The 27952-nt window shown below is 43.1% G+C and overlaps 2 gene segments (V, D, J or C); both read right to left on the reverse strand.

Annotated features, from left to right (window-relative positions):
• LOC106999633 (immunoglobulin heavy variable 4-4-like) overlaps positions 1-25626 on the reverse strand; it is a 76002-nt gene extending 50376 nt beyond the window's left edge. The window contains 2 exon segments of the V gene segment in view: positions 25296-25455; positions 25539-25626. Of these exon segments, the coding sequence occupies positions 25296-25455; positions 25539-25584 (206 nt within the window).
• On the reverse strand, positions 5528-6685 carry LOC144330494 (immunoglobulin heavy variable 5-51-like). The segment is given in 2 exon segments: positions 5528-6446; positions 6529-6685. Coding segments are annotated over 2 exon segments (363 nt in total).
• Positions 25627-27952: the final 2326 nt, after the last annotated feature.

Raw genomic sequence — 27952 nt, forward strand, 5'->3', positions numbered from 1 at the left:
CTCTGTCAGGGGAGGGCGCCAGGGACCGGGAGAGCCAGTCTCTCCTCGGGTTAAGGTTCCTCGGAGGCCGCCCAGGGTCACAGATAGACCCTCAGGCAAAGGAGAAAGCCAGCCTGTTGTCTCTCGTCCTCCTGGCTGCTCGCTTGCAAGAAATGTTGTGGAAAATCAGGAGGGCAAGGGAGACCTTGGGGTATAGCAGGAGGATCTTCACTGAGTGCACTCTGTCCCAGCAGACTCAATGCCCAAAAATCTGGGCCCCGAACAAAGACAAGGTTTTGCTTATATACCTGCTCCTAAGTGGCAAGAATGCGAATGTATGGAGGCAAGACAAAGGCCTTTAATCCAACGAACACAGGCTTATAACTCAGGTTTAGTATACTCCTTACTACGCTGCCCAGATGGTCAGTATCTGCTTAGTTCAAAGGAGTCTCACAAAGACTCATCCTGCAACCCCACCATGGCCTCTACCTGGCTACGGGCCAGACCTGCTCAGGCTATACCGCTTAGATGAAGAAGCAGGAACCTGCAATCATTGACCACAGGAAAAACAGAAACTCCTAAAACTTACAGAGCAAGGACCAAGGTATAGTTTACAGAGCAGAGGGGATGGGATTCGACGGTTAAGTTCACTTACACTAAAGGAGATAGGAAAACGTATCTCTTCACATCCTTAGGTTGAGGGAGTGCTGGGAGAGTCTTCAGAGCACATTGCTCTGAGCTCTGGTCCTTAGATAACATTATTGAAACTTTGCCTGTTACTGGCTTTGAAACGAGTCAGCCTAACGCAGGCAGCTTGTTTCTGTCTCTTTTTTAATTTCTATTTCGTTCTGTCTTTAATTTTTTCTTTGTTCTCGCCTCAACATTAGGTTGACGACTTGTGCTCTTTCGGGCTTTTTGGTGTAGGCAGCAGGCACTATGAATTTTCGTCTTACCACTGCTTTTGCTGTATTCTTAAGGTTTCAATAACTTGTTACCATTTAATTGAAATAACTTTTAAATTTTCATCTTTATGCCATTGTTAACCCAGATATTAATCAGGAGCAGATTTCTTAATTTTTATGTATTTGTTCAGTTGTAAGGGTTTCTTTGAGAGCTCATTTTTAGTTTTATTCTCCTGTGGTCTGAGAAGATACTTGATATGATTTCATTGTTTTAAAAATTCACTGAGACTTGTTTTGTGACCTATTATATGTTCTATCTTGTAGGATGTTGCACGTAGTGATTACAGGAATGTTTATTCTGCAGGTCTTGGACAGAATGTTCTGTGAATATCTGCTACATCCGTTTGTTTCAGTGAGTTCTTTACGTGCATTTTTTCTCTGTTGACTTTCAGTCTCGAAGATCTGTCTGGTGCTGTCATGATTGTATTAAAGTCTCCCACTCTGATTGTTTTGCTGTCTATCTCATTTTGTTAGCTCTAATAGTACTTGTTTTATGAATCTAGTTCCTCCAGGGTTTGGTGCATATAAATTTAGAATTGTAACATTTTCTTGTTGAATTGATCCTTTTATAATTGTATAGTGATCATCTATGTCTTTTTCTTACTGTTGCTTTGAAGTCTGTTTTGTCTCATATCAGAATAGCTACTCCTGCTCACTCTTGGTTTCCATTTTTGTGAAATGCCTTCTTCCACCCTTTTACCTTGAGTTTATGAAAATTCTTGTGTGTTAGGGGAGTCTTTTAAAGACATCAGGTATTTCCATTGTGATTTTTTAATCCATTCTGCCATTGTGTATCTTTCATATGGAGCATTGAGGCCATTTACATTCAATGTGAATATTTAGATACGAATTACTGTTCTCTTTGCCATGTTATTCTTAACTAGTGGGGTTTTTTTTTTTTTCACTGTGTTATTGTTTTACATGCCCTGTGAGTTTCAATCTTTTAAGAGGTTCCTTTTATGTGTATATTGGGCTTTTGTTTTGTAATACCTACCCTTGCTTTTTACTAACTTTGTTTTTAGACTCTCCCCTTCTCCCCTAATAACCTAGCCTTGTTTCCACAGGAGTAAGCTCTCCCTTAGCTGAGAAAGCCGGACGGATGAACTCCATTAGGCTCCGTCATTGGCAAGGGTTCAAGGACTCCTTACCCACTCCCTTCCTCAATGAGTTAACTTGTGTAAGACTCTCAACATATCAGGGTCCAATTAACTGAAAAGATACTGAAGCAAGCAATGTACGAAGTTCCCAGGATTTTGCTCAAGACATAACACCATAAAACCTTGAGTCTGTGTCCGGCAGAGCCCCGATATATAACATCTTATGAAAGATTTAGAGCCCCTGCATCTGGAACTGTTTGTTTCTCTGTAACCATTTGTCTTTTTAACTTTTTTACATGTTTTTACTTCTGTAGACTTGTTGCAGCTGAGCTCCCCCTCCGCTTCCTAATCCAAAGTATAAAAGAAAATCAAGCCACTTCCTCGGGCCAAGAGAATTTTGAGCATTAGTCGTCTCCCCGTCACCGGTTAATAAAGGACTCTTAAATTCATCTCAAAGTGTGGCGTTTGTCTAACTCGCTCGGGTACAACAGTTTCAAGGTTTACAACTTCTTCTAGCATTTCTTGTACTGCTGGTTAGGTAGTGATGAATTCCCTCAGCACTGGTGATTCTGAAAATGACTTTACTTCTTTTTGATTTATCAAACAGTTTGGCAGGATACAAAATTCTTGATTGAAAGGTGTCCTGTTCGCGGAACTTGAAGACAGAAGTTTCATCCATCTGGCTTGTGAGGTTTCTGCTGAGAAGTCTGCCAGTAGTCTGATGGGTTTCTTTGTTTTGTTTCCTATTACTGCTCTTAGAATGATTTCCTTCATGTTGACTTTTGGTAGCCTGATGACTTTAAGCTTGGTGATGGCAGTTTTTCAATATATTTCCCAGGAGTTCTTTGAACTTCTTGGATTTGGATAGCTAGGTCTCTAGGCAGGCCAGGAAAGTATTTCTCGGTGTTTCCCTCAAATAAGTTTTCCAAACATATTATGGTTTTTCTTCTTCAGGAATGTCAATTATGCTTAGGTTTACTCATTTTGCATAAACCCATATTTCCTGGAGACTTTGTTTACTTCTTTTAGTTCTCTCTAAATTTATTTTTCTCTGATTTGATTAATTCAAAAATACTGTAGTCTTTTTCTCTTCTTCTTTTTTCTTCTTATTTCTGCTTTATTCTTCTTTTTGTCATCTCATATTTTTACTTTAACTTTTCTACTTTTTCTAGTCTATTTTTATATTTTTTTCTTCTACTTTTTCTAGTCTATTTCTAAAACTTTCCATGGCATTTTGTAATTCCCTTACTATTTTCCTGAATTTTGTCTTTTATCTTTAGAAGTTCTGATTGGTTTCTCTTTATGTCTCTCTAAAAATTTGTATTTATATTCTGAACTGCTTTTATACATTTGTTTATGATGATTTTCACCTTCTTGTTATATCTTCTTGAGTAGCTTAATAATCAACATTTTGCATTTCTTATCTGGTATTTTAAAGAATTCATTTTGGTTCAAGTTTATTGCTGGAGACCTAGTGTGACCTTTTTGGGACATTATAGCACCCTGTTTTGCCATATTACTTGAGTATTACTATGGTGGTAAGCCCCACGCAGTTCCCACACACTTGGTGAGGCAGATCCACTCCCATGATGCTCCACTGGCAGCAGTGAGATGAGTTCCAGTCAGCCTGTGACCAATACCTGCAAATAGCAGGAGTCATAACTGTCCCCGTGGAGACTGCAGCCGTGGGTTTCATGCCATGCCCCTTCCTGTCTGCTGCAAAGCCGGGAACCAGCTCCTGCACCCATGGCTCCTGACCTTGCAGCCCACTTTTCACTCTTCCCTGCCCAGGCCCTGGCTAAGGGAGTTCGTCCCCACCCGAGGTTGTATCACACACCCCTGTTGACAGCTTCTTTCAACCTGTGACCACTGCCTGAAATTTTTGCTTTGTTTTCGCCAGGGTCCTTTGTGAAGAACGTTAGGAAACGGTGGCCCTCAGACCGCACGGAGATCTGCGGGTTTGTGCGAGGGTCTTCCTGCCACTGCTTCTACTTTATATTCCATGACCCTCCACAGCGGGTCCTGGCACTGGGTGAGGTTAGGGCCTTCTCCTGAGGCCCGGACTTTCAGGATCCCAGGTGGGCGTGTGTATCCCAGAGGCAAACTGTCCCCTGGAACTCTGTGGACTCAGAGCCCTTCACCTGACTCACAGTGTGTGCTGCAGCTTCCTGCTTTTTCCTGAAAGTTTGTAGATTATTTCAGTGTTTCTGTTCAGCTCCTTCATTGCCTCTTGAAAGTCAGTCCACCATGTTCATCTCTCCACGTTAATTTGTCCTTCCAGGTGGAAGAGGGATGCTAGCAGTGCCTCTAACCTGCCATCTTGGAATATAAGTTTGATTTTTTTGTTCTGGAAATGTATTGAATCTCTTCATTACTTCCAAGTTTTTTTTGTTGGAGTCTCTTGGGCTTTTTATAAATAAGAGCATATTATAAGTCAAAACATATTTTAAATGTATTCATTACTATATGGATGACTTCTGTATTTTATTCTTGCCTAACTCTTCTGTCTAAACCCCCCAGTGCTATGTTGAATAGTATTAGTGGTGGCGAGGATCTTGTCTAGTTTCCAGTCTTAGAGGAAGATAAGATTTTCCCCACTGATATAATGTTAGATGTGGGTTTGTTATATGTTGTCTTTATTGTGTTGAGGTATATATTTTATACATAATTTGTTCAGATTCTTTATAATGTTAGTGTGGCTGATTTTGTCAGCGACTCTTTCTAAATCTATTGATACGGACATAAAATTTTAGTCCTTCAATGTTTTATTTTAATATATCACCTTTATTTTTGCAGGTTAAAACTTCATTGCATCCTAGAAATAAACCACATCTGATAATGGGGAATTCTGTTGTTAATGTGCTGTTGAATTTTGCTTGTCATCTCATCACTCGTGAGAGTTTTTGAAACTATGATAATCAGGGATATTGGCCTGTAATTTTATTTACTTGTAGTGTCTTTTCCTTGCTTCGGAAATACGGCCTGCCAAAATAAGCTTGGATGCATTTCTTCCTCTTATTTTGTTGGAAATTTGAGTAGAGATTCTAGCTTTTTAAAAACATTTTAATAAAATCCATGAAGTTCTTGACTTTGATTTGAGATGTTTGAAAAATCACTGACTCGATCTCTTTACTCATTGGTCTGTTCAGATTTTTTTTTAACTGGAGGCTCACTCTTGTCCAGTCTGGAGTGCAGTGGCTCAATTTTGGCTTTCTGCAACCTCTGCCTCCCGGGTTCAAGTCATTCTACCTCAGCCTCCCAAGTAGCCAGGACTACGGGACTGAGGGCGAACACCACCACGCCCAGCTGATTTGTGTATTTTTAGTAGAGACGGGGTTTTGCCATGTTGGCCAGGCTGATGTGGAACTCCTGACCTGAGGTAATCCACCCGCATGGGCCTCCCAAAGTGCTGGGAACACAGATATGAGCAACCACATCCATCCCAGATTTTTTATTTCTCGGTGGTTCAGTTTTGATAGGTTGTATGTCTTTTAAAATTTATGTATTTATTTTAATGTATCCTTAATCAAACAGGTTCTAAAATATCTGCAAGATTACTCACAGGAAATCTACTTATGAAGGAAGCCTTTGTTATATCGAAATACAAATTTGCACAAAGATGAATTATTCAGTGCATATTATTAAAAGGAAAACAAAAAAAAAGCAAGAGAACGAGTAATAGTACAAAAAGGGATTAAATGATTTTGGAAAAGTAAGTAGAAAATAAAAGACGGAGGGAGTGAGAGTGGATAGGAGGGAGGAAGGCAAGCAACAATGATGAACTTTGTTAAATTTTCACTAATTAAAAGGCTATCATATTGAAGAGGTGCCTATTAGACAGCCTTTGGATGTTAACCATGTAGTATACACCATGAACAACCTCGTAGAACACACAAGAGCCCCCTCAGAGAATTCACCTCCCGTGGTCAGGTCTCCCATCCAGTTGCCTTGGGGGCTGGGAACCCTCCCACGTGGTTCTGTGGTTCTGGCTCCTGAGGACACAAACAGCCGGTGTTTCCTCCTGGATGATAGAGAGGTCCCTGGGGAGGGTGTCTCTGGCACCTCACTCTGCACCTGCACCGTGGGGGGTTCTAGATGGTCCCTCTTGCACAATAATACATGGCGGAGTCCGAGGCCTTCAGGCTGCTCCACTGCAGGTAGACAGTGCTGATGGAGCTGTCGGCTGAGATGGTGACCTGGCCTTGGAAGGACGGGTTGTATCTGGTATCAGAGGTCCCAGGATGGATGCTCCCCATCCACTCCAGTTCTCTCCCGGGCATCTGGCGCACCCAGCTGATCCAGTAGCTGGTAAAGCTGTATCCAGAAGTCTTACAGGAGATCCTCAGAGACTCCCCGGGCCTTTTCACCTCTGCTCCAGACTGCACCAGCTGCACCTCGGCAGAGACACCTGTGTGGGAGACACCAAATTTGCACCAGGGCCCCCTTCTGCCCGTTCTTCTCTGTGACCTCAACCCCTGGGCAGGACTGACCTTGGAGAACAGTCAGGAGGAGGGCGAGGGTGACTGTGGACCCCATCCTGGAGGAGGACAGAAAAGGAAGCTCTGAGATCCCAGCTGGGTGGTGCAGGAGACTCACCGTGGAGGAGAGCCCTGGGTTTAAGTGGGGAGGTCCCCCACTTGAATTTGCATAGTTTCCACCCTGGCCCGAAGGGAAGAGTGTACACGGTTTACAACCCAGAACTGCAATTGCAGAAAAAAGGCGGGCCTGAGCCTCCTGGGAGGAGCAGAATAATTTCTTACAACCTCCTCTTGTCTCTCCCCACTCTTGTCCATGGTCCTACAAGACTCAGACCAGGGCCTCCCTTCTTCCCACCTTTCTCTGTGACCCTGTGAAGGTGGCAAATCTAGATGAAATCATGTGTGTTTTAAAAAATGAGAAATATACCCAGGAAATGCTGTGAAGACAAAATTCAAATGCACATATGCCTGATAATAAGAACTACCAAAAATAAAAAAGAAACCTACTTTCTATTCGCTGGCAATTTCCCATGAGTGTGACTACAGTCTGGGCACCCAGCAAAGGCAAGATCACCCTAGGACTTCAACAGTACTCCACTTGATTAACTTGCCAGACCTTCACCCACACCAAATCACACATTTTCCCTGGTCATTTTGTCTCCTAGATTTCTACAGTCTGCAAATTCGGCATAAATAGGGAATATTTGTTTAGGTCTCTGAATTGCTGATGGACCTGAAGCGATCGCCATTAATGCTCCCAACTCCTGGTAGTTCGAAGTCTTTGTATCAACCCCAGCACCTTCTTGTTTAGCTCTTTCATTTTTTAACATTTATTTTATGATACCCACATTGCTTGGAGGAGTCCCTTAACTATCCCCTGTGTCTGCTCCATTTTCTTGTGAACCACTCTCATTTCCTCATCATCTAAAAGATTCACATGAAAAGCCAAGGCAACACAAACTACACAGCTTCTAAAATATCTGCCAGATTGCTCACAGGAATTGTACCTGGGGTGCAGAAGCAAAAGGTCTTCTCTTTATCACGGCACAGGCCATGAACTAGGTAAGGTGCATGCGAAACAATGTCCATCGGCATCAACAGAAACACACAGCAGGGCCTGAGCAAGGTGCATGCTAAGCAGTGACCATCAGCATCAACAGAAACACAGCAGCAGGGCCTCCGTGTGTAGCATCGGCCTCCCCGTCTGGAGAGCCCACTTTGCATTTTAAAGAGAGAAAGGTCAGTCTCATTCTCAGGGCAGAGAAACTTTACATGATCAGGGATCCAGTGCATGAGGAAAGCTGTCCCATCGGAAGCATCCTACTTGAGGCTGGGATCAGCTGGAGCCATCTGTGATGTGTCTATTGTGAGCTGTGCGTCCAGCATCCTCCCAGACATGCTCCTCCGTTCTGCAGCTCATGAAGCCAAAGAGAATCTGCAACATCAGTCACTCTCCTAGTCCACGGGCTAATGCTGTTCACGATCTGATGATATCTGTTAATGATATCACTCATATCACAAAATGATGCCACTTTCCACACTATCCTCCCTATGCTAGTTGTCTAGTGAATTCCCCTCCCCAGCCCAAACCCTGGGCTACCTTCTGTGTGGCTCTTGTGTGTTGTGTGTTGTTTCTGGACAACTGTCCCCGTTGGTGCTGAGTGGGAGTGTAGCAGCCTCGGCTCACAGGGCACAGTGCAGGGCTGGATGTGCATCTTTTTACTGTTATTTTAGCCATCACAGATATAAGTTTCACATTCAGGTCATTCTTCCTTATTTTTACTTGTTCTTATTCAGGGAACAACTCCTAGGGAGCTGTGTCTGTCATTTCTAAATCCCATGGATTACTTTCGCTTCCTGCTCCTTATTGGAGCGCACACGCCATCTCACACCCTGCGCTTCTATAGCCATCCGGGCACTGAATGTCTTCTATCCCACCCTTCCTCATCCTTTGATACTATAAACAATGCTCTAGCCATGTGTCAGTAGTCAGGAACTTTCTAGCATTCTCCACCTCTGATGTAATTGTGTTGAGTGTCCCAAGACCATCCCCAGGCCCTATAATCAATAGAAATAAGGGACTCACGACAAGTTGTTATTCTCACGGGTGCAGCTTTATTATAGCAAATGAATATGAATTAAAATGAGCAAAGGAGCCAGCGGGAAGGCCCTGAGAATCCAGGCACAAGATCCCAGATGTTCTTTCCCTGAGGACTCTCTTGTCCCCCGTCCCCCCAGCAGTGATGAATGACACCATGTGTGAAGCACTGTCCACCAGGGAAGCTCACCTGAGTGCTGGAGCCCAGTGCCGTTTATTGGGGCCATCACAGATGTGTGGCACCTGCACGACTGAGCTCCAGTGCTCAGACTCCGGCCCCTTGAGCAATAATAGGCATTCGCCGGAAGTCATTACAGAATGAGCTAGTATAGTGTGCACCCAGGCTACACACACAGAGACACAGACACAAAGAAACAAAAATACATTTTAACTAATAAAATAATCATATCATTAAGCGAGATAAGAGGAATGTTTTGGAAGTGATTGCTATGGTTATGACCTTGATGGTGTTAATAACTTTGCAGATGTACACGGACTCCAAACTCAATGAGTTAACTATGTTACATAATGTATAGTCTTAGAGATGTAAACCTTACCTTAATAAATTGTTTAAAAATATTTCCAGGAGGATTTGCCAAAAAAGCAGATATCATCTCCCAGGAGCTGAATATGGACCTGGCTGGAGAAAGCACTTTTTCAGTAACCTTCAGGGTTTGCACAAACCAAGGCTGCTCAGTAAACACTTTCCTGTACATATATCCGGGTAAGATGGAAACAGGCTGTTGGAATAAAAGGCAAGGCTCAGAAGAAAGGAGAGAGGAAGTGGTGGACAAGGTATGATCCCAATGTGGGGTCAGTGTGGATGGGAGGCACGGCTGAGAGCCTATGGATGGACAAGAATGTGGACCAGGGGCAGCAGGAAAATAAGACAAGGGGGTTCTTCCTGAGCCAAACCGGATATTTCATGCAGGGCGTGGGCAGGGGCCGTGCACAGGCCGGTGCCATGGGGTAGGGGAGCCACTGGGGTACAAGAGCCAGGACAGAGCATAAGAAATACAGACATTCCCAAGGTAGCAGGCACAGAAACAACGACTGACAAGTCTCTGTCTTGGGCTCCCATCCACATATCAAAGATAAAGTTAACTGATTTTCCCACCTGGGTAGAAATGACTGAATCTCTGAGTAAGGAAGGACATGAGTGGCGCTGCCAGGGGAAGCAATGCTGGACCTGCCAGCAACCCTCCTCCCCTCACACTGCCCTGCCTGTCCTCCCATCCCCAAAGCATGGAGGTTCTCATCCTTGTCCAGTGGTGGGAGCCACACTCAGTTCCTGGAACCCTCAGGAGGCTTCCTGACATAATCAGCTGAGTCTAACAAAAAAATGGCATTTACAATCAAATTCTCTGTCTACATGTCACCAATGTGTTCTTGAGGCTTTAGAGTAAATGAAATAAGTGATAAAAGATTTTACAAGCAATAGAAAAATCAACAAATCTAAGAGTGTTTTTTCTTAAAAAAGATAAATTATTAGCTAGATTAAGAGAAAAAGAAAGAATCCTTTAATAACTAAAATCAGAAATAATTCAGAAAGCATAAGAATTGATAAAACTGAAATTTAGAAGCAATTCGAGATGATTCCTCTGACATTGTTCCAAGTTGTCTCAATCTGCCAAGTAGTAATGGCATTTCTTGTCTCAGAACCCAAGAAGAGTCCTGAAACACACAATTATTTGTTTAAATTGTCTGTATCACTCTCTAATAAAATACTCACACATAATAATCTAGCTGCATGAAAATAAAAAATAACTAGTTTGAAATTAGAACAAGTCCCAAGTAAATCAAAGTTAGCATGCGGTTCATAATGTGATAGCCAGGAGACACAGCTGAATACGAAGAATGTGTTCATATCTATTTTGTGTCAACATCAGGAAAATATTATGTATATTATTTAGGTAAGAGTCCCATTGAGAACTTTAAGATTATATATTGGTGGGTAATACTTCAATAATAAAAGTAGAGGTTATTAACCATTAATTTGTATTACTAGTACAAACTTTAATTTAGGATATATCCTTCTATGTGTTGTGAAATCAACTCAGAAGGCAGAAAACATTGCACTTATTTAATAAATTAAAAATCAGAATTCAGTATATTTGTTTCTAGGTGGTGTACAACTTCGGAATGTTTTTGCAAACAGAGACGGTTCTTATGTGTCTTCTGGAAATCCTATCAAAATGGACAAGAAGAGAAGAAACTCCCAGGTGAATTTCTACCTACTAGAGAACTGATTAATGTAGTTTTTTGAGTTACGTTTTTATTATACTTTAAGTTTTGTGATACATGTGCAGAACATGCAGGTTTGTTACATAGATATATATGTGCCATGGTGGCTTGCTGTACTCATCAACCCATCATCTACATTTTGTAGTTCTCCTAATGCTGTCCCTCCCCTAGCTCCCCACCCCTGACAGGCCCCAGTGTGTGATGTTCCCCTCCCTCTGTCTATGTGTTCTCATTGTTCAACTCCCACTTATGAGTGAGAACATGTGGTGTTTGGTTTTCTGTTCTTGTGTTAGTTTGCTGAGAATGATGGTTTCCAGCTTCATCCATATCCTTGCAAAGGACATGAAGTCATCCTTTTTTATGGCTGCAGAGTATTCCACGGTGTATATTTTCCACATTTTCTTTATCCAGTCTATCACTGATGGTCATTTGTGTTGGTTCCAAGTCTTTGCTATTGTGAACAGTGCCACAATAAACATACGTGTTCATGGGTCACATGAGATACAGTAGAATGATTTATAATCCTTTGCTGTTATACCAGTAATGGGATTGCTGAGTCAAATGGAATTTCTGGTTCTTGATCCTTGAGGAATTGCCACACTGTCTTCCACAATAGTTGAACCAATTTACACTCCCACCAACAGTGTAAAAGGGTTCCTATTTTTCCACATCCTCTCCAGCATCTGTTGTTTCCTGACTTTTTAATGATGGCCATTCTAACTGATGTGAGATGGTATCTCATTGTGGTTTTGATTTGCATTCCTCTAATGACGAGTAATGATTAGCTTTTTTTTTTTTTCATGTGTCATCTTTTGAGAAGCGAGTGTTCATATGCTTCACCCACTTTTTGATGGGATTGTTTGGTTTTTTCCTTGTAAATTTAAGTTCTTTGAAGACTCTGGATATTAGCCCTTTTGTCAGATGGATAGATTGCACAAACATTCCCCCATTCTGTAGGTTGTCTGTTCACTCTGATGATAGTTTCTTTTGCTGTGCAGAAGCTCCTTAGTTTAATTAGATCCCATTTGTCAATTTTGGCTTTTGTTGCCATTGCTTTTGGTGTTTTGGTCATGAAGTCTTTGCCCATGCCTAGGTCCTCAATGGTATTGCCTAGGTTTTCCTCTAGGGTTTTTATGGTTTTAGGTCTTACGTTTAAGTCTTTAATCCATCTTGAGTTAATTTTCATATAAGGTCTAAGGAAGGGATCCAGTTTTAACTTTCTACATACGGCTAGCCAGTTTTCCCAGCACCATTTATTAAATTGGGAATCTTTTCCCCATTGCTTGTTTTTGTCAGGTTTTTCAAGGATCAGATGGTTGTAGATATGTGGCGTTATTTCTGAGGCCTCTGTTCTGTTGTATTGGTCTATATATCTGTTTTGGTACAAGTACCGTGCTGTTTTGGTTACTGTAGCCTTGTAGTCTAGTTTGAAGTCAGGTAGTGTGATGCCTCCAGCTTTCCTCCTTTTGCTTAGGATTATCTTGGCTATACAGGCTCTTTTTTGGTCCCATCTGAAATTTAAAGTAGCTTTTCCTAATTCTGTGAAGGAAGTCAATGGTAGTTTGATGGGAATAGCTTTGAATCTATAAATTACTTTGGGCAATCTGGCCATTTTGGCAATATTGATTCTTCCTATTCATGAACATGGAATGTGTTTCCATTTATGTCCTCTCTTATTTCCTTGAGCAGTGGTTTGTAGTTCTCCTTGAAGAGGTCCTTCACATCCCTTGTAAGTTGTATTCCTAGGTATTTCATTCTCTTTGTAGCAACTGTGAATGGGAGTTCACTCATAATTAGGCTCCCTTTTTGTCTATTATTGATGTATAGGAATGCTTGTGATTTTTGCACATTGACTTTGTATCCCGAGACTTTGCTGAAGTTGCTTATCAGCTTAAGGAGTTTTTGGGCTGAGACAATGGGGTTTTCCAAACGTGCATTCATGTCATCTGCAAACAGAGACAATTTCACTTCTTCTTTTCCTATTTTGAGTACCCTTTATTTCTTTCTCTTGCCTGATTGCCCTCGCCAGAACTTCCAACAGTATGTTGAAAAGGAGTGGTGAGAGAGGACATCCTTGTCTTGTGCCGGTTTTCAAAGTATGATGTTGGCTGTGGGTTTGTCATAAATAGCTCTTATTATTTTGAGATACTTTCCATCAATACCTGGTTTATTCAGAGTTTTTAGCATGAAAGGGTGTTGAATTTTGTCAAAGGCCTTTTCTGCATCTATTGAGATAATCATGTGGTTTTTGTCTTTGGTTCTGTTTACGTGATGGATTATGTTTATTGTTTTACATATGTTGAACCACCCTTGCACACCAGGGATTAAGCCGTCTTGATCATGGTGGATGAGTTTTTGATGTGCTGCTGGATTCAGGATTTTTGCATCGATGTTCTTCAGGGATATTGGCCTGAAATTTTGTTTTTTTATTGTGTCTCTGACAGGTTTTGGTATCAGGATTATGCTGGCCTCATAAAATGAGTTAGGGGGAGTCCTTCTTTTCCTATTGTTTGGAATAGTTTCAGGAGGAATGGTACCATCTCCTCTTTGTACCTCTGGTAGAATTCGGCTGTGAATCCACCTGGTCAGGGGCTTTTTTTGATTGGTAGGCTATTATCAATTACTGGCTCAATTTCAGAACTTGTTATTGATCTATTCAGGGATTCTACTTCTTTCTGGTTTAGTCTTGGGAGAGTATATGTGTCCAGAAATTTATCCTTTTCTTCCAGATTTTCTAGTTTATATGCATAGAGGTGTTTATATTATTCTCTGATGGTAGTTTGTATTTCTGTGGGATCAGTGGTGATATTCCCTTTATCATGTTTTTATTGTGTCCATGTGATTCATCTCTTGTTTCTTCAGTATTAGTCTTGCTAGCGGTCTATCTATCTGGTTGATCTTTTCAAAAAACTACCTCCTGGATTCATTGAGTTTTGAAGGGTTTTTCCTGTCTCTATCTCCTTCAGTTCTGCCCTGATCTTAGTTATTTCTTGTCTTCTGCTAGTTTTTGAGTTTGTTTGCTCTTGCTTGTCGAGTTCTCTTAATTGTGATGTTAGGGTGTCGATTTTAGACCTTTCTTGCTTTCTTTTGTGAGAATTTAGTGCTATAAGTTTCCCTCTAAACACTGTTTTAGCTGTGTCCGAGATTCTGATATGTTGTGTCTTTGTTCTCACTGGTTTCAAAGAACTTATTTATTTCTGCCTTAATTTCGTTATTTACCCAGTAGTGATTCAGAAGCAGGTTGTTCAGTTTCCATGGAGTTGTGCAGTTTTGAATGAGTTTCTTAATTCTAATTTGATTGCACTGTGGTCTGAAAGATGGTTTGTTATGACTTTTGCTTAATCCAAATGCTAATGGAAGCTTTAAAAAAGTTATTAAATACACCAAACACTCTAGCTCAATCTAGTTTATAATATTATCTAACCATGCAGAGCATTATCATTGTTCATATAAGACAGAATCAACCTTACAATCTTCTAGAAATGTTTTAAAAATGGCATCTCTATATAAAAATGATCAAATCTTTAATAAAATGTAAAACTCCCTTGGCCAAAGGTTCTTGCACTGGCACTATGGAATCATTGTCCTCTCCTCAAGGTGCATCAGTTATTACCCTATGACTTGGCAGCTAAAAGGCCCATATGTTTATAGACTTTACCCCCAGAGATCATGTTTGCTCCATTGCATGCATGTGTTACAAAATACTGAAAGTGATTCCTGTGTGATATCCACTCCAATCATGAAGAGTTTGAGGTGGCCTTTTTACTACATCTTTTCCACAGACTCTTGTGATCTTCAGCAAGGAAACTGGAAGGAACATCTGCAGAAAATACTGCTCTTGAATCATATTGGAAGGAATCTTGTCAGATACTTTTAAATAACTCACTGCAGAAAACATTCAGGCAGTTAATTGTTGGGTTCATATTTTACAACTAAAGACTCAATGCAGGCCAGATGCAGTGGATCATCCCTATAATCACACCACTTTCAGAAGCAAAGTCAGGGAAACCCCACGAGACCTGGCAATCGCAGCCAGCCTGGGCAGCATAAAGAGACGCTATTTCTATGGAAAAAAATATATTAAAGAATAAGCAGGTGAGGGGTGGCATTTCCCTCTACTTCTAGACACTCAGGAAGCTAAGATGGGAAGATTATGTGAGTCAGGGGTTCAAAATTACCGTGAGCTTTGATCATACAACTGTTCTTTAAACTGTGCAACAGGGTAAGAGCCTGTCTCTAAAAACAAATTAAAAAGAATCAATAAAGAATTCCACACAACTGTAAAGCTACTTAAATAAGAAATATTAAACTGAGCATCCTTATAGATTCTCTGACGTTTCTGATGTGTTTAAGCAGATAGCTGGCCTAAGACCTGCAGAATAAGCTGATAGCCCTTTGTTGTGAGAAGCTTCTACCCAAGGCATTAGACCAGGACCCCTTTCTAATTCCCCAACCCCTACTCCTTTTTTTCAGTATTCTTTGCTTATATTTATAAAGTCATCACATTCCTGTAGACATCTATGTTGTCCACCCATATTGAACCTTATCTTTTTGCTTATTCGTTATTTTTATTCTTGTTTCATAGAATAAGTTGTCACACTACTTTTTGAGACTTAAGTCTCACTCCTCTGTCATCTCCTCTTTTGTCGAACAAGGTGAATCTAGTTTGCAGTCACAGGAGCTTCTTCATGTGATGCCAGTGGGAGTTTCAAACCCTACAAACCCCTTTCTGTGAGGGGGAAGCCTCCCTCGGCCCCCACCACCAAACCATAATAAAAACCCTGAGTCAGTCTCCATTCCTCCTCTACCAAGCCGTTTTAGACATTCCCGAGAGAACTGCCCTGCTCTCAGCAGACACCTCCACAGTGCAGATAATAAACCTTTCCATATTCACTTGCTCTGAGAGTATGACTTCATCAGACACAACATCCACACTAAATATCGGTTGAGATCTCTTGGCTTTGCATGGTGTCAAATACTGCTGATACTGGGAGCCCGGTGCCATGGTTTCTATCAACAGGACACACTGGATCCCTGAAACAACTCCAGGATAGAGCTGGACGTATGATATGGATTGACTTTGTGTCCCCACCTAAATATCATATCAAATTGTAATCCCCACATGTCAAGGGAGGGACCGAGTGAGAGGTGATTGGATCATGGGGGCAGTTTCCCCATGTTGTTCTCATGATAGTGAGTTCTAACAAGACCTGAGGGTTTAAACGTGTGTGTCACTCTCTCTGTCTCTCCTGCTGCCACGTGACACGTGCCTTGCTTCCCCTTCCCCTTCCACCATGATTTAAGTTTCCTGTGGCTTCCCCAGCTGTGCAGAACTGTGAGTCAAGTAAAATTCTTTTTTTTGTAAACTACCCAGTCTCACGTGGTTCTTTATAGGAGTGTGAAAATGAACTAATACAACATGCCTGGTGGGTTTGATAAACTTTCTTAATGTCATAGAATTATTCCATTATTTTGCTGTATTCTAATGTTGCTCTAAAAATGCAGAGATGCCCAGGACTCATTACTGTGTATTTCAGGTGTCTCTGACTTTTCATGTATTTTACTTATCTCTAACTCCTTTTCTACCAAATTATACATGTTATAATTAGTACTATCTTTAATGAGGTTAAATTTAAAATATCTTTATGAAGTGTTCAATTTTACTAATATTGTCCCAACCATAATCATTATCAACATAGATAACAAGTCAATTTCCACAAAATTTTCTCTTGTTCTGTAATTCCTCCTTCCTAGACCTTCCCTTCTCCTACAATATTCACAGTGAACTACTGATTTTTATGTAAGTTTAGATTACTCTTCATTCAATAAAATTTATAAAACTTGTATCTTATGTACATACTTTTATTTGTTTGGCTCATTTTACTCATTAGAAGTACTTGTGAGTTTTACCATACTGTTGACAGTATCCAACATTAGTTGATTGTAGTAGTGGTTAATACACCAATGAATGACTTTTCCACTGTTTCTTTACCAATTAAGCTGATGATTGACATTTGAGTTGTTTTTCATTCTGGGTTTTATAAGCCGATGCTACTCAGCTTAGAGAGGTACACAGCTGGAAAACACATGGTTCTTATTCTTACAACAACATAAGCAACTAAGCTTGAAAAGCTGCACATTAATCAAGTTTATGAAATACATCGGGGAATAAAACGTATAGATTTACGTGTGTTGTGGGGTGGGTGTATGTCAGTTTCTGGTGAGAGAGAGAAGGGAGGAAGGAAGGCAGAAAAAAGAGAGGAATGTTACATAATTGACCACAATTTATGAGGCCCTCAAGTAATTACAGGGAATTAGTCTTTATGGACAAGGCTGACGAAAGATGAAGAAGACAACTTGACACACATAGCTCTGGTTATATATTGATATAAATATCATTTTCTTTTTTTCTCTCTTTTTTTAATGGAGTCTCCCTCTGTTGCCCAGGCTGGAGTGCAGTGGTGCGATCTCCGCTCAACACAACCTCTGCCTCCCAGGTTCAAATGATTCTCCTGCCTCAGGCGTGTGCCACTGGGCCTGGCTAATTTTTATATTTTTAGTAGAAATGGGGTTTCACCATGTTGACCAGGCTGGTCTTGAACTCCTGACCTCAGGTGATCTGTTCGCCTTGGCCTCCCAAAGTACTGGGATTACAGGCATGAGCCACCGCACCTGGCCCGAAAATATCATTTTCGAATCATACAAACACTCACATGCGTTAGAACGGATGTAGTGCAGGGTGTCTTGTGGTGAAATATGATGATGGCACGAAACCCCTCATCCAGCCGCTTTTCACCCCAGCTTCACCTGCCCTGAGGCTGAGCCTTGAACCTGCTCTTTCTGAGTCCCCACAATGGTCCTGAGCCCCCTGCTATATTGAGCACCCTCTGGTGTCCTGATTTTCCTCGGTGGTTCCTGAGAGCCCCCGGCTGACCTGAGTGCCTCGACAATGGTCTTGAGTGTCCCCTGGTGTCCCAGAGCCCCCTGGTGTCCCAGAGCCTCCTGGGGTCCTGAGCATCCTCTTCTATCCTATGCACCCCCACAGGGAGGTTTGGGTGTGAGCTCACACTGTGATTCCCTCACTGTGTCTTTGGCTTAAAAACATACGGCCATGTGCTTGTTGCTCATGTAGCTCAGCTGAACTAAGAATGGTTTTTTGGACATGGCTCTGGGCATGGTGACTGGACTCTTGAGGAGTGGGTGGTAACGTGTGCTCCCTTCATGATCTGTGCACCCGATCCACTCCGTTCCCTTCCCTGGGATGGATCCAGCTTCAGCAGGAAGACCTCGTTATGATGGGAAACCCAGAGACAGCACAGGTAAGGGAGAGGGTCTGCGAGGGCTTCACCAGGCCAAGAGTGTGCTGAGACACAGTTGTTGGCACGCACAGGTTCTGTAGAGCACATTGAAATTCTCAAATACGTACATTTTTATGAGAGTAGAGAGCTCACTTGTGCTCAATTTGTGAATCTCCTAGAGCAACGCAGCCAATTCTGAGGTTAGGTTCAGACAAATGTAGGGTCACATTTTTCTCCATAGTTGGAACCAAATTATAAAGAGAAAGTTATGTCAGTAGAACGGGCATTGAACTATCTCTGTCTATGATAATGGTGATTTTCAGAATTGGATTGGGATGGGACAACCTGAAGGGTGTCCTAATTATTAACCCACAATTAGACATGAACAGCAATCACTGGCAGAGGAGGTCACCCACATGGAGAAATACCTGACTCACTGAAGCTGTACGTGGGGGTCTCTGCAGGCTCTGAGTTGTGCAGGAACAGCTCCTCCCTCAGACTCAGAGTGAGGAAAATCTCTGCTCTTTCTCTGGGGGAGGTGAGGGTTAGTATGAGGAAAGAACCAACCTTACTGTAATCAAGATCTCTGTACTTGGACAGAAACCAAAGAATATGAGAAAAAACTGATCTCAGTTTAAATAGAACAATTCATCATGAGGAAGGCAATACTATGTCTGGATGCAGCTCAGAATTAAGAAACAAGGAATTTGGGGTAAAGTTGAAAATTATTTTGCAAAGTTTGTTCTTTCTTTCTTTTTTTTTTTGATGGAGTCTCGCTCTTGTTGCCCAAGCTGGAGTGTCATGATGTGATCTCGGCTCACCGCAACCTTCACTTCCTGGGTTCAAGCAATTCTCCTGCCTCAGCCTCCCCAGTAGCTGGGATTACAGGCATGTGCCACCATGCCTGGCTAATTTTGTATTGTTAGTAGACATGGATTTCTCCATATTGGTCAGGCTGGTCTCGAACTCCCGCCCTCAGGTGATCTGCCCACCTTGTCCTCCCAAAGTGCTGAGATTACAGGTATCAGCCACCGCGTCCGGACCAGACTCTGTTCTTAATTATCTATGTCATCTAAGAAAATGAAGTAAAACCATGGTTTTTATATAAAAATTCAAGAACAGTGTGCTGACCCTGAGAATCCACCTGCCATCTCTCCAACATCAGGGAGCCCAATAGACCAGGCAGGCAGCTGCTGCTGCACTCTGACACCCGTCACCTGGCGTGTGCCGAAGACAGCCATCCGGGGAGCTCCTCCCAGACAACAGCTGTGCACAGTGGAGATACTGAGGTGTGGCTGCTGCTGGGACACATGGGAGATCCCTGATGGACAGCCGTGCTGTGGGAGGCACCAGTGGCCTCGCTGGACTTAGCTTGGACCCAGAGTAGTTAGAGAAGCTCCATCAAACTCCCACTCTTCTCCAGCACCAGTGGTGAGATTGACATTCTGGGGTAACAATGTCTACAGCCTCCTGGCCTCCTGTGCATTTTATGCCTCCAATACTTACATCTGCCTTTGGGACAAATGAGAATGTTTCCTCTTCTTATAATAAACTTTTCTAATCCAGAGACCTCAGGGGTGGCCACGGGAGCATAAATGTCGAGAGGCTCCCAGAGAGACTGTTGCATGCAGAGGAAGCCACAGACCCTGCAGAAAAGCAGCCCATGACGACCATCTGCACCTGCCCTAGAGCTGCCCCTGTTTTCGGTGGGTTCTGAGAGACCCCTTTAGCACAGCCTCCTCCCTTATCATTGCAGGAAACTCTGTGTCTGTGTTCACACTGATGCCTTCTTACCGGGTGCCTCACATACAGTGACACACAGCCACACCCTCTGCTCTCAGACTGTTCATTTGCAAATACAGTGAGTCTTGGCACTTTCTTTGGAGACGGTGAATCTGCTCTTCCCAGATTGTGCATAACATATCTGACTTCCATCACACGATATATCTACTACTCACTCCAGCCCCTTCCCTGGAGCCTGGGAAATGGAGCTCATTCAGTAGCTACTGAAGGTGAATCCAGAGTCTGCACAGGAGAGTCTCAGGGACCCCCGAGGTTGTCTTGGGTCCTCTCCAGACTCCACCAGCTGTTCCTCACACTGGACACCTGCAAACACATACAGATCCTTGTCAGAAACTGCCAGACATATCCACTGTTTGTCTCAAATTTATTCACTCACACTCTATCTCTCTAGCACACTTTTTAAAACAATGACAGTGAAAACCCAGCTCAGCCCAAACTGCATGGTGAGTCCTCCATCTCTAGTCCTGATCACCACATGGAAACCCCTGGGAATCCCAGGGCTGGGGCTTCTCTCCCAGACCTGCAGGGTCCGGACTGGGCTGGTTTTCATGAGCAGAGGGAGAAACCTATTTGCATGTCTCCTACTGTATAGCAAGCTCTGGGGTGGGAATCCTGAGGAGCGGCAGGGCTCAGAGCAGATAAAGTGCCCTGGGGGAGATTGGTAGTGATCTTATCACTCAGGAAAACATCATTTTATATTATATGATTGTGCCTTGATGATCATTTATCAGTCATCATCTTATTTCATTTTTACATATTTGCAGAATACATTTAATGCAAGTGTCAATGTTACATTTTAAGGAATATAAATTACACACAGAACAGAGTGGCTTTACAATATGGTCAAGGTCACACAGCTGGACAGAGTTCGCCCCATTATCTCTGCCTGTGCCTCTGACCACTAGAGGAGACTCCTCTCCTGAGACAACTCCAGGGCAGTGTGGGACATGCCTAGTGAGGTCTGCAGGATTCCACCCCTGCCAGGACATCTCTGTTTTCTTTTAGTGTGTTCTGTTGTTTACCTGAAATACATACAGAGAAACAGTGTTCATGCATGTGGACTTTCAAGAGTCAGAGATGTTTCAAGTGTTAATAGCCATCTATTTTTTGCTCCTCCTCAACCAATATATTCATTTGTTTCTTTGTTACTGCTTTTTTAGGTACAATTAACAAATCATTGATTCAAATATATACTGCACAGTTTGGAAAATGTTGACGTGTGTGTGCAACCCTTTAATCAGGGCTTCAATTAAGTCGTGTACAATTAAGTTAACCCCTAAATCTTTCTGGCACTTCTCTGTAGTTTCATCTTACCACATTACTTTCAACACCCAATTCTCACCAAATTCTCTTCTCTGTTACTTTAGAATACTTTTACCTTCTACGGTTTATACAAATAGAAGTTTATGAAGTGCTTTCTTAATTCTTCAGCTACTTTCACTCAGCACGGTTATTTGCGAATGTAACCATGCTTTTACATGAATGAGAGATGCCTTGATTCTAAAGCTTCATTGTACTTTAGTTCATAATCATATGTCAAATTGTTTAACATTCACCACCTGTAATGGATACGGATATTGGATTTGTTCTCTTAGTTTCTGGCTTTTATATAGAAATCTACTCAGTGTGGGAATGTGATACATGAGGAAACTACGATCTTATTCTGTCCTCATTAACAACAAACCTGAAAAACTATGAATAAAGGAAGAAGAAAAACTTGTAACATATGTGAGTTGGTTTCACGGAGCAAACAAGAGGACTGAAATCTGAGGAGACAGACACCTGCAGAGAGGACTGGGGCCCACATGTTAGTGAACCCAAGGCAGGTGCCACTGGATGAAATTGAGAGAGGAATAGGCTAACCCAGAAATATTTAGTAAGTTTTTTTTTTTTGGATGCATGTGCTAATGGTGGTAGAGTGTGAATCTACTAGTCCTTGCAGGCTTTTCCCAGGAATTTGAAAAATCCACTGTCAACACCCTTATCTGCTGTCTTGTGGTGCTGACAGGAAGAGAAGAACAGCGAGGACTGTTGAACGCCTGGATTCACCTCCACCATTTCCAGGGGAAATCCACTAAAACCTGCATCCTGTGGGGTGTGGTGGAGTCAACAGAAACCAAAGAAAACAGAGGATTCCCAGGAAACTCCATTTAGAAGAAATTCTTAATCCGTGGGGTGAGTACAATGGAGAAGCTGAGGACACTGGAGAGAAACCGCTGTGGCTGGGAAAAGACGCTCTACTCCTGGGGAAGAGGTAAGGACAGGAAAATTGGAAATGTCACCCCGAGAACCACGATTCCTACTCAAGCATAAGAAGAAGGCTGGTTTGGAAGATTGGAGAACATCCCCATTTGTTCAAGCCCCTCTCCACATGGTCAACTAGGTCTGCAGGAAACAACGTAGCTGCATCAGCTCCCTTCTGGCCTCTGTCATGTGAGTTTCTTGTGGATTTGCTTTCTGCTCTCTCATGATTTGTTTCCTCTCTCAACTCCTAGCTCCATTCTCCTTTTAATTCTCACTTTATTGAAGAGATTCATATTTAGCTTAGAACATTAAAATCTGTGGAAGTAATTTTCATGTCAAAGCTACCAAATCTAATGAGCTCTCTCCAAGGACGCGCATCTGTTTTTTCTTCCTTTCCTATGGGATATGGCCCTTGTTTCTACCTGACTCTAGCTCTTATTTTCATATGCCTGAGGAGTCCAACCGTCACACACCCAAGAACGTCTTGGGGGAACGTCCCCTACCATCCATCTCCTCAGCCCTCATGTGCACAGGGGCCACTCTGTCAGCTGTTGTACGTGCTTTAGGGCCTTGAATTTAAAAGCGTCTTTCTCTACCCCACCAAACAAAATTCCTGGACCTTAAACACCTTCAAGATCCAGTCTTTCTTTCTGCCCCTTTGTTGTTAATATTGTTTTATTCCATTAAAATCCACTGGGAACCTCAGCGACAATAGAGGTGACCAGCCTACCCATCCCATGTCGAACTTCTGCCTGACGGACCCACCCATGAACTGTACTCCACTGCTCTGCAGCTGATGGGGCCATCTGGACCTTCATTAATAAGAGGTGTGTAATTTATTAAAGAATGACTGAGATCAGCGGGTGCCTGAGCTCCTCAGAACACAGGTGTGGTCCTGCAGGACAGTCTGTGTAACTGAAATCACATGTGTGTATAACTCGTGACCTCAGCCCATAAGCTGATGCCAGCTTCTGGCCATTCCTGGGTAGCCTGATGAGGGGTGTCCAGAGAAGGATGGATGCAGGATATGGATTTTAGAGAGTGATGTGGTGCTGGGGGCAGTGACAGCCAAATTTCATTGAAAGTCTGTTCTGCCCTTGGTACTTGGGGAAAACTGGGAAGAAGGGAACAGAACTCAGACCCCATGTAGCTCCTCATTTAGGAAGAGATTCAGTAAAAATTGAGAAAGTTGAAGGAATAGACTATACTTTCAGGGATCATTTCTATAGTTCATTCAAGGAGGTTGAAGAAAAACAGTGATGTTGGTGTGGTTTTTCTTTGACATACTTAGGAGACAGCAGAAGATGGTCACTGGTCAGTCTCCATCCAGCTGGCACTCACTGTCCATTTATTATGTCCAAATAAAAGACAACTTTTGTGGCACAGACGCCAGGGCTGGTTTCAGAGACCTTGCCCCAAAAATGGCCAACAGAGGCCTGGCGCAGTGACTCACACCTGTAATCCCAGCACTTTGGAAGTCTGAGGCATATGGATCATAAAGTCAGGAGATCAAGACCACCCTGGCTAACACAGTGAAACCCCGTCTCTACTAAAAATACAAAAAAGTAGCCAGAAGTGGTGGCACGCGCCTGTAGTCCCAGGTACTCGGGAGGCTGAGGAAGGAGAATCGCTTGAATCCGGGAGGTGGAGGTTGCAGTCAGCCGAGATCGCCCACTGCACTCCAGCCTGGCGACAGAGCGAGCCTCTGTCTTAAAATTTTAAAAAAATGGCCAACAGGGCCATGACACATTTCTTTTTATGAGAGTTACTATTTTGCCTACTTTATATGGAAATCTGAGAGATGTGCCCAGCCTCAGGGGGCTGCTTCTCCTTCTAGGAGACAAAGCTAACAGAGTTATGTAGTATTAGTCTGTGTAGGTCTTCACAAGAAGACAACAGGAGTGGGTGGTGTAAACAACAAATACTGATTTTCTTACAGTTCTGCAGTCTGAATGTCCAAGACCAAGGTGCTGGCAGGGCTGGTTCTTGGTCTGGCTTCTTCCTGGCTTGCACTGGGCCTTCTAGTGCACTATGTCTCCACATGGCCTCTTCTCTGTGTGCACGTGAAAAGTGAGAGGTCTCTGGTGACTCTTCCTCTTCTTATAAAGACAACAGGTCTACTGCATTGGGGTCTCACATGTATGACCACATTTAATCTTAATTAAATACTTAAAATTCCAATGTAGATCCATTGAATTGAAGGTTTCAGCATATGAATTTCAAAGAGGGCACAATTCGGTTGATGACACAAATCAAGAGATGGTGAGAAACATTAGAATATATATATTTTTAACCAAGAAGGAAAAAGTGGGCCATTCAGGAACTTGTAAGAAAGTTCCTAGTACTGGTGAAACTTCGACTGCAAGAGGAACATTCGTCTTCTTCTTCTTTTTTTTTTTAAACGGAGTCTCGCTCCGTTTGGGCTCACCGCAACCTCTGACTCCCAGGTTCAAGCGATTCTCCTGCCTCAGCCTCCTGAGTAGCTGGGATTACAAGCACGCGCCACCTCGCCCAGTTAACTTTTGTAGTTTTAGAAGAGACGGGGTTTCACCACGTCGACCAGAATGGTCTCGATTCCTTGATCTCGTGATCTGCCCACCTCGACCTCCCAAAGGGCGGGAATTACAGCCATACGCCACCGCACCGGGCCTGTCTTCCTCCTTTCTTTCCTGGCACAAGGATGTGAGGAAGCAGAACCACAGATATCAAAGAAAGAGGAGCCCTGGGGACAGCTGAGGTGCTGGTGAGGAGGGAGAGCACTGAGCAGATGAGGAAGCCCCGCCCTCCCTGCACCTGCTCCTGACCCGGCCTCCTGCTCTGTGGGCCCCGCGCGCCCCCTGCTGGTCGTGAGCGGCACCTGCGCCCGCCCCCTCCGCCTCCCTGCAGGGAGGTTTGTGTCTGGGCTCACACCCACCTCCCCTCACTGTGTGTCTCGCACAGTAATACACGGCCGTGTCCTCGGCGGTCACAGAGCTCAGCTTCAGGGAGAACTGGTTCTTGGACGTGTCTACTGACGCGGTCACTCAACTCCTGAGGGACTCAACTCGCGGTGACTCAACTCCTAGTAGCTGCTCCCACTATAATAGATGTACCCAATCCATTCCAGCCCCTTCCATGGGGGCTGGCGGACCCAGCTCCACCAGTTACCACTGCTGATGGAGCCACCAGAGACAGCGCAGGTGAGGGACAGGGTCTCCGGAGGCTTCACCAGTCCTGGGCCCGACTCCTGCAGCTGCACCTGGGACAGGACCCCTGTGAACAGAGAGACGCACTGTGAGTCCTGGGCTCAGTCGCAGCCTCCCATATCGTCATATCTGCATCCCCGAGACACTCACATCTGGGAGCTGCCACCAGGAGGAGGAAGAACCACAGGTGCTTCATGTTCTTGCACAGGAGGTCCGTGACTCTCAGAGAACATTTCCCATGTGAGCAGGACCCTGAATTTAAGGAAATGTGTGGTGGCTTCCTGTGGGCACTTAAATGAGGATTTGCATGTGGGTGGTGCCTTTGTATGGAGAGGTGAAAAGGGATGAGGGAGGCCCCAGGCTTTGGGGCTCACCCTGAGAGGAGGATGCTGGCTGTGCCCTCTGAGAACTCAGTTCTCTTCCTGTGACCTCCCCTCACCAAGCCCAGAGTCCTCTTAATCCAGGTAGGAAATGTGTTGAAGGAGCTATTCTGGGTGATGAGTGTGATCATGGATCAAGGACAGATTTTGGAACAGGGTCAATACTGTTCTACCCTTAAAGATTCATGTAAAACCAACCACACACCCAGGTCATCTAAATTGTCATTTACCCCTTTGGACACATTGAATCAGCAACTGAGTGTAATAGTCACAGTGAGTTCAGACAAACCTGGGTGCGTCCAATGTTTATTGTAGTTCTGAACATCCATCATAGTTAGTGGGAAGCTCCCTGTCCCAGGAAGTGGGTCATTTTTTAAAAGCACCTGAGAACTGCCCTTCTTTTGAAATTTGAGATTCTGTCTGAGATCTCAGGAGAAAGTAGTGGGACATATCTCCATCCTTCTCAATGTGTAACCCTGACGATGTGGCCTGACCTCTAAACATTTCTATGTGAAAATACATGGATTGAGGATTGCAGTGACAACTTCACACAAAAACTCTGTAACAGGTCAGCACTGTACAATAGTCTCATTACCAAGATTAGTGCAATTACCTTTCCTGGGAACCAGAGGAGACCTCTGTGAGCCCTCTCCTCTGAGAGTACAAGGAACTCTGGTCCTTCCCTGACAGGTCACACCTGTGAAACATGGATGGGCAATGACACTCAAGCCCAGAGTCCTCACCCACATTTTTATCATGTCAGGCACATCTGCCTCTGAAAGACTTTCTCCTCCATTGATTTGCATGAACATACCCTAGGGTGTGCGGTATTGCAACTTGGGCATTTGACATTAGTTTGGTGAATTATGTAAAAAGTAATCTATCTTTATGAATGTGGGTAACAGGAGAGTCATCAGAAGTTGGGAGTGTTGTAAAATCAGGATAAACCTGGGCTCTCTTCTTAGGACCTAAACAAGTGGGCTGACCTGTGTGACAGCAGAGGGAAAGAGACAGACCCAACAACCAGAGCCTGGTGAGCTCCTTACCTACCAGTTGGTATCTGGGCCTTTTGTTTGAACAGATTCAGAAAGACCTTCCACACCCTCAAAAGAATTATGAACATTAAGGGAAATTAATATACATTTTTATTTACAGATAATAATTCATAGGCTTGTAGACATCTACCTGGGTGTGTACAAGGTTGCTAGGATATGGTCATAGACAGAACAGAAAGAATTATATTTAGTGGGAAGAAAACCAAGGAGTTTCTGAATTTGTAGCTATTGTTAACCACAAATGTGTCAGTTCACTAGATCCTGTTATAATGCTAGGGGTAAAACTTTCTAACATTCTCATAGAGATAAAATCCAAAGGAGTGAAGAGTCAAGTGAGATTCCTTTGAAAATCTCCAGTAACGAACGGGTCAGGAGAAATTGATGATTATCAAAAGAGTGATAATTAAATAAAGTGGTGCATTCCATGTTGAGGTGACAGGGAAGTTCCATCTGACAGCTTGTTTTCCTCTCTCTGAAGAGGGCAGAGTACAGACTAACAGCAGAGAGGGAACTTAGGGCAGGTAGGGGCCAGATGTTTGAGGAGGATGGAGGGTGAGCTGGAGTCCTTGTGAGCCATTCAGAAAAGCAGCAGTGTGCCAGGGTGTATGGAGTCCTCCTGGGATAAGAGGTGCTGAATATATACCAGTTTCACTGCCCTCATCGTGTTTTATTCTTCGGACTCTTTGGATGTCCAGATTTGAATACTTGGAGTGTTGATGGAACTCAGCACGACTGAGAACTTTTCATTGAAGATATAAGTAACAATATGGATGTAATTAAATTTGGGTTATTTAAATATTATTATTTAAAATGTCAACGTGAGTATCTATTAATTTATCTTTCTTTTTCATTTTAGAGACAAAGATTTGTTCTGTTGCCCAGGCTGGAGTGCTGTGTCGTCTATTAATTTTATGGTATAAAAATGATTGGCCCAATTCGTGTAGTCATTTTATCTCCATCAAGGATTTAGGTCCATTTGGCCTGTGACATAGCTCTAGTCATAGAGGAAGAGAGGTGGTTTGTTGAGGCAATGCTGGTTCTTCAGAGGGAAATTTAAACAATCATCTCCTCACCTCACCCACTCCATTTTTACAACTGTGCATGACCCTTGGGAATGCACCCACTATTT

This window comes from Macaca mulatta, chromosome 7 (assembly GCF_049350105.2).
Source record: "Macaca mulatta isolate MMU2019108-1 chromosome 7, T2T-MMU8v2.0, whole genome shotgun sequence".
NCBI classification, from domain to species: domain Eukaryota; kingdom Metazoa; phylum Chordata; class Mammalia; order Primates; family Cercopithecidae; genus Macaca; species Macaca mulatta.